This window comes from Penaeus chinensis, chromosome 30 (genome assembly GCF_019202785.1).
Source record: "Penaeus chinensis breed Huanghai No. 1 chromosome 30, ASM1920278v2, whole genome shotgun sequence".
In the NCBI taxonomy this organism is placed as follows: domain Eukaryota; kingdom Metazoa; phylum Arthropoda; class Malacostraca; order Decapoda; family Penaeidae; genus Penaeus; species Penaeus chinensis.
This window is the reverse complement of record NC_061848.1, coordinates 5,145,580-5,152,814: the sequence shown is the minus strand read 5'-3', so window position 1 is coordinate 5,152,814 and position 7,235 is coordinate 5,145,580. Positions and strand designations below refer to the sequence as shown.

Genomic DNA, 7,235 nt, shown 5'->3' with positions numbered 1-7,235 from the left:
GGTCAGGGTCAGCTACAGGGTCGGGCTCAGGCATGGCGCTGCTCCAGCTCACCAGGCATGCCAGGGCCACCACCAGGACCGCAACCATAGAGATCTGAAGGCATGAAGAGATCCAATAATAATAGTAATAATAATAATAATGATAATAACTGAAGTCAGGGAAATATGTAAAATTTATTATCAGTCTATGCCTAGGAAATGATACGTACGCTCGTATTCTTATTGGTCATATCAGCTTCTAAAATGGCAAGAGGTACCTGATTTCAGGCCAACGGCGGTTTAGTATACGTAGCTACAATGATGTTTTGGTTACAAAGCAACAGAGCATCAATACGGATGTAAATCATTGTATCCTCATCATTATTGGGATTATCATGAGCCATGAATATTTAAAAGGTATTAGCTCGCTCACCTGCTTCATGTTGAGAGTAAGATCTTACTATGTACTCAGCGAAGGAAGCCAAGACTATGCTCCTAACCCTCGTTGGGTCCAGGCTTTTATAGGGTGCAAGACAGTAGCACTCACGCGTTCACTGTTTCCGGAAGGTCCTTGAGCAACGTTGGGAGGTCCACCTTAATTCTTTTTATGTCCTAAACGTAATATCCCTCACTTTTTATTTGCGAATATAGCCACACAGACTTGCACATAAGCACATTTATAGGTATGCACACACACAAATATATATTATATATATATATTTCTAAACGTAATGCCCCTCACTTTTTGTTTGCGAATATAGCCATACATTCTTGAACACAAGCACATTTATGGGTATGTATATACATATGTGTATACAGACATGCAAACACACATAGGAGCATAATAAATATTCTATTAATATGCATTTCCATATAATTAAAACGTGAGAATCGCATCTGTAAAAGTGAAAGCGAAAACACACGAACGCATGTTTTTACTTTTTATTTTCGTTTCTAGTTTAAAACAAACGACAAAAATATGATAGACTGAAATGTTGATTGAATATACATACTCCTTGATTGTATCCATCTACTTCTTTTGTATCAATTGCATGGTATATCTGTCTTTCTATCTTTTTATCTATCCATATACCTATCTGTTTATCTCTATCAGTATATTTATTCATCTGCATAGGTCCTGTAAGATGACCACTGGTATTAGTAAATGTTTTAGAATGAAAAGAAAGAAAGAAAGAAAAAATATATATATTCCATGAACAATATATACACTGAGAATTAAAACAATGATTTGAGTGTAAAACATGACAAGGTTGCTAGAAGCTAATATTCATCTCGATCATTCATTTTTTGTTGGACAATGTAAATATAATTGCTTTGAAAACTTTATTGACTAAGTGATTTAGTCCAATTTATTTTCCTCTAATTAAAGTAAGGCTAATGATAAAGGTAGATATTCATTCATACAGTATATTTCAGAAGTACTAGACAGTAAGAATTCGTGGTGACCTTTCCAAAAAAAAAAAAAATTGAAGTACGATGGGCAGGAGTCAGTTATCAGAAATATCTTTATTTATAAGAACCACGACTCCTTTAACCGTATCCAGCGAGGAGACGGGAACCAGGGTCAGGCAAGCGGTTAGGGTCAGCTATACACACATATACATTTACTCACATATATACATATTTAGCTATACATCTACGTATATCTAATTTCACATACATATGCACAAACTTGAAGTACACACAACCGTTTATCTATACCTAACAAATGAATACTCTTTATATATAATATATACACACAGGACTGTTACTTATAGACGTACATGTAAACTGTTTACAAACACATACATACACATAAATATTCATAGATGGGCAGATAATACGATTTTCTTTACTTTTCTGCCTTCAAAGACATACAGATGAATATGTGAATAGAGTGTGTCTTATCATAGCTACATACATACACGTTTGGAAGGGAAATAATGATTCAGTATGTTAGAAATAATGACAAGGATCCTTATACACGCAATTCCATTATTCAGGATCCAGAGGGCTATTTGGTTCCCGAGTCAGTGAGCGATACATACTCATGACACTGATGAACTAATATGAACAATTGTCTTAGTGATTTCTGGCTCGATAGTTCTGATATATATATTTTTCTTTTATACATGAAAAAAACTAATGGACGTTAATGTTTATTATGCAATGATTTGAAATAATTTTTCTTCCAACTTTCTATCGTTTTCTCTTCTTTTGTTTACAATTTTTTTTATTCTCCCTCTTCTGGAATGTCCCTTCTCTCCAGTCTTTCCTGCAGCCTCCGTAAAACAAATTAGAATTGTTTCTCTATTTTAATTTATTTGTTACATGGTTTATTTGCATTTGCCATTTATTTATTTTGGTTGCGGTAAATAGATAAATCTATATATTTATATATGATAATTAGATATAGATGAATAGATACACGTATTCTGGATTCTGTAAACGATCATACTCCTAAGTAAGGATACTCATACCGTAAAATACTTCGATCATAAAGTTTATTTCAGAAGAAACAGAAAAGAAAACAGAAAATAAGGAAGCATTCTCATGTCCAAAAATCTACAGATCTCCGTAGTCATATCTAGCATCTTCATCCGTAGAATCCGCCACGATATCCTCCGTATCCAAAGCCCCCGTATCCGTAGCCACGACCTCCGTATCCGTATCCAAGTCCACCCAAACCGTATCCACCATATCCCAATCCACCGAAGCGACGGTAGCCGGGGTCAGCCACGGGGTCAGGGTCAGCTACAGGGTCGGGCTCAGGCATGGCGCTGCTCCAGCTCACCAGGCATGCCAGGGCCACCACCAGGACCGCAACCATAGAGATCTGAAGGCATGAAGAGATCCAATAATAATAATAATAATAATGATAATTATTATTATAATGATAACTGAAGGCATGAAAATATTTAGAATTCATTATCAGACTATGCCTAAGAAATAATACGTACACTCGTATTTTTATTATTTTAACTTCTAAGAATTCAAAAGAAACACGATTTCAGGCCAACGGCAGTTTAGTATACGTAGATACAATGATGTTTTGGTTAAAAAGCAACAGACATCAATACGGATGTTAATCATTGTATCCTCATTATTTTTAGGATTATTAACCATGAGCCATGAATATTAATAAGGTATTAGCTCGCTCACCTGCTTCATGTTGAGAGTAAGATCTTACTATGTACTCAGCGAAGGATGCCAAGACTATGTTCCTAACCCTCGTTGGGTCCAGGCTTTTATAGGGTGCAAGACAGTAGCACTCACGCATTCACTGTTTCCGGAAGGTCCTTGAGCAACGTTGGGAGGTCCACCTCAATTATCTTTATGTCCTAAACGTAATATCCCTCACTTTTTATTTGCGAATATAGCCATACAGACTTGCACAGAAGCACATTTATGGGTGTGTATACACATATATGTGTATACAGACATGCAACACACATAGGAGCAAAATAAATATTCTATTAACATGAATTTCCCTTTGATTAACCCATGAGACTCACGTCTGTAAAAGTGCAAGTGCAAACATACGGACACATGTTTTTACTTTTTGTTTTCGTTTCGAGTTTAAATTAAACGACAAAAATATGATACCCTGAAATCTTGATTGAGTATTCGTGGCTCTTGATTGTATTTATCTACTTCCGTTGCATCATGGATCCCTTTAGTCCTGCATACATGGTATAGCTGACTATATTTTTAATTATCTGTCCATATACTAAGTTATCTGTATATCTCAATAACTGTTGATTTCTGTCTATTTCTCCATCTATCTATATGTCCTTTGTGTGTGTGTGTGTGTGTGTGTACGTATATATATCCCATGTAGATTATAAACACTTATAATCAAAACAATGATCTGATTCATAAAGTTAGAAAGCTTGCTAGAAACTAATATTCATCTGGATCGTCACATTCTTGCTTTAAAAGGCAAATTAGATTTCTTTAAAAATTAAATGACTAAATTATTCAAGGTATTTCACTTCAATTTATCTGTATCCAATTAATGTGAGGTTAATGCCATCGGTGGATATTCATACATACAGCACATTTCAGAAATACTGGAAGGGTAGTAGTCCGGTATTGGAAACATCTTTATCAAAACAACCCAAGGTGGTATTCCCGGTGTTCGCATCCAATACTCCCTTAACCTTATTCACTACATCAATATCAATCGAAGCGACGGCAGCGAAAGCCTATGGGCAAGAGTTAACTACGTTGTCAGGCTTAGGCTGGCAGTGGTTTAGCTAACAGCCACCGCCAAGACCACAACCATCTAGAGATGAACACATAAAAAATGTTTGCGTTGGTGCTTAAGAAATATGGAATTCGTATTGTACTTGACATAATTATAACTATATATATATATATATATATATATATATAAACGTACGTATATATACACATATATATAATATAAATATAAACACACACATATATATAAACACGCTATTTTTTTCCTTTCATATTACATGCACACACACACACACACACACACACACACACACACACACACACACACACACACATATATATATAAACACGCTATTTTTTTCCTTTCATATTACATGCACACACACACACACACACACACACACACACACAGACACACACACACACACACACACACACACACACACACACACACACACATGCATTTTCCTGTCTGTATGTCTATAGCTATCTTTGGTACATATATTCATACATATCTATGTATAATTTCCATTTGTTTCACAAAGAAATAATCCCACTATATGTAGGAGTGGAAATTGACATGCTTAATAAACAAAGACTGATACATGTATTTTCATTGAAATTGGAAAAGCAATATAATCGAAACTTTTATGCATCTGTTTGATCAGAAAATCGAGCTTCACTCAAAAGGAAACTCTCATTGTCATACATCTTTCTACCAGTCTGTGTATGCACACACACATACACATATGTTTGTATATGTATACATCCATTTTTCAAACACGCACCATGTAATGAGTTTTTTTCTCGTCAACATGTTCTTTCTATTTAATTATCTTTCCAGTATTATTTAGTATTAACTGTTATCAATTAAAAATCGCAAATGTACCTTTTTTATCTACATTCCTTTGCGTGTAAAAAAAAAAAAGTTTATAAAGCACCTCTTCCGTTGTTATTCGTTTTAATTTATATAAATATATATTGTTTGTTTGCATTATGTACACAAATGTGTATTTCTACACACATGGGTGTATAAAAAAATAATTAGACATATTGACGTATAGATAAGCATATTTAATAATAATTAAACGATCATACTCCTACGTAAGGATAATCATACCTTTAAAATCTTCATTCATAAACTTTACTTTAGATGAAACAGAAAAAAAATATATATATATATATATATATATCCCAAAATTTTCTACAGATCGGTACAAGGACAGTCGTGTTTATCTTCATCCGTAGAATCCGCCACGATATCCTCCGTATCCAAAGCCCCCGTATCCGTAGCCACGACCTCCGTATCCGTATCCAAGTCCGCCCAAACCGTATCCACCATATCCCAATCCACCGAAGCGACGGTAGCCGGGGTCAGCCACGGGGTCAGGGTCAGCTACAGGGTCGGGCTCAGGCATGGCGTTGCTCCAGCTCACCAGGCATGCCAGGGCCACCACCAGGACCGCAACCATCGAGAACTGAAGGCATGAAAAGATCCAATGATAATAATAACAAGGTCTCATCTTACTATAACGATAATGATAGTAATAATGATAATAACTGAAGGCATGGATATCAGTAAAATTCATGATCAGTCTTTGCCTGAGAAATGATACATACGCTCGTATTTTTATTTCAGTTTCTTAAATGCAAGAGGAACATGATTTCAGGCCAACGGTAGTTTAATATATATAGATACAAAGATGTTTTGATTATAAAGAAACAGAACATCAGTACTGATGTATATCATTATCCTCATTATTATGATTATCTAACTGCACCCTGAATATTAAAAAGGTACTAGCTTACTGATCCACTCACCTGCTTCATGTTGAGAGTAAGATCTTACTATGTACTCAGCGAAGGAAGCCAAGACTATGTTCCTAACCCTCGTTGGGTCCAGGCTTTTATAGGGTGCAAGACAGTAGCACTCACGCATTCACTGTTTCCGGAAGGTCCTTGAGCAACGTTGGGAGGTCCACCTCAATTATCTTTATGTCCTAAACGTAATATCCCTCACTTTTTATTTGCGAATATAGCCATACAGACTTGCACAGAAGCACATTTATGGGTGTGTATACACATATATGTGTATACAGACATGCAACACACATAGGAGCAAAATAAATATTCTATTAACATGAATTTCCCTTTGATTAACCCATGAGACTCACGTCTGTAAAAGTGCAAGTGCAAACATACGGACACATGTTTTTACTTTTTGTTTTCGTTTCGAGTTTAAATTAAACGACAAAAATATGATACCCTGAAATCTTGATTGAGTATTCGTGGCTCTTGATTGTATTTATCTACTTCCGTTGCATCATGGATCCCTTTAGTCCTGCATACATGGTATAGCTGACTATATTTTTAATTATCTGTCCATATACTAAGTTATCTGTATATCTCAATAACTGTTGATTTCTGTCTATTTCTCCATCTATCTATATGTCCTTTGTGTGTGTGTGTGTGTGTGTGTGTACGTATATATATCCCATGTAGATTATAAACACTTATAATCAAAACAATGATCTGATTCATAAAGTTAGAAAGCTTGCTAGAAACTAATATTCATCTGGATCGTCACATTCTTGCTTTAAAAGGCAAATTAGATTTCTTTAAAAATTAAATGACTAAATTATTCAAGGTATTTCACTTCAATTTATCTGTATCCAATTAATGTGAGGTTAATGCCATCGGTGGATATTCATACATACAGCACATTTCAGAAATACTGGAAGGGTAGTAGTCCGGTATTGGAAACATCTTTATCAAAACAACCCAAGGTGGTATTCCCGGTGTTCGCATCCAATACTCCCTTAACCTTATTCACTACATCAATATCAATCGAAGCGACGGCAGCGAAAGCCTATGGGCAAGAGTTAACTACGTTGTCAGGCTTAGGCTGGCAGTGGTTTAGCTAACAGCCACCGCCAAGACCACAACCATCTAGAGATGAACACATAAAATTTTTTTGCGTTGGTGCTTAAGAAATATGGAATTCGTATTGTACTTGACATAATTATAACTATATATATATATATATATAA

At 35.4% G+C, this 7,235-nt stretch overlaps 2 protein-coding genes across 3 annotated transcripts in view; both read right to left on the bottom strand.

The window, feature by feature from the left end:
• The window catches only part of LOC125041598 (prismalin-14-like), a 758-nt gene extending 297 nt beyond the window's left edge, over positions 1–461 (bottom strand). The window contains exons 1-2 of the mRNA XM_047636657.1: positions 413–461; positions 1–94 (exon numbers count right to left, since the gene is read on the bottom strand). The exon at positions 1–94 is cut by the window's left edge and continues 297 nt beyond it. Coding sequence (XP_047492613.1) covers positions 1–94; positions 413–421 — 103 coding nt within the window. The 5' untranslated portion in view covers positions 422–461. The remainder of the gene's footprint in view (positions 95–412) is intronic.
• Positions 462–2,466: 2,005 nt separating this feature from the next.
• LOC125041444 (prismalin-14-like) lies at positions 2,467–6,145 on the bottom strand. 2 transcript variants are annotated; one of them, XM_047636417.1, is made up of 3 exons: positions 6,007–6,145; positions 5,504–5,663; positions 2,467–2,655 (listed from the first exon to the last, which is right to left on the bottom strand). In XM_047636417.1, the coding sequence occupies exons 1-3, from the start codon at positions 6,013–6,015 to the stop codon at positions 2,576–2,578; spliced, it is 249 nt and encodes an 82-aa protein (XP_047492373.1). In that variant the 5' UTR covers positions 6,016–6,145; the 3' UTR covers positions 2,467–2,575. The 2 variants fall into 2 exon arrangements, with proteins under 2 accessions (XP_047492373.1, XP_047492372.1); XM_047636416.1 differs by lacking the exons at positions 5,504–5,663; positions 6,007–6,145 and adding an exon at positions 3,142–3,293 and having other exon boundaries at positions 2,467–2,815.
• Positions 6,146–7,235: the final 1,090 nt, after the last annotated feature.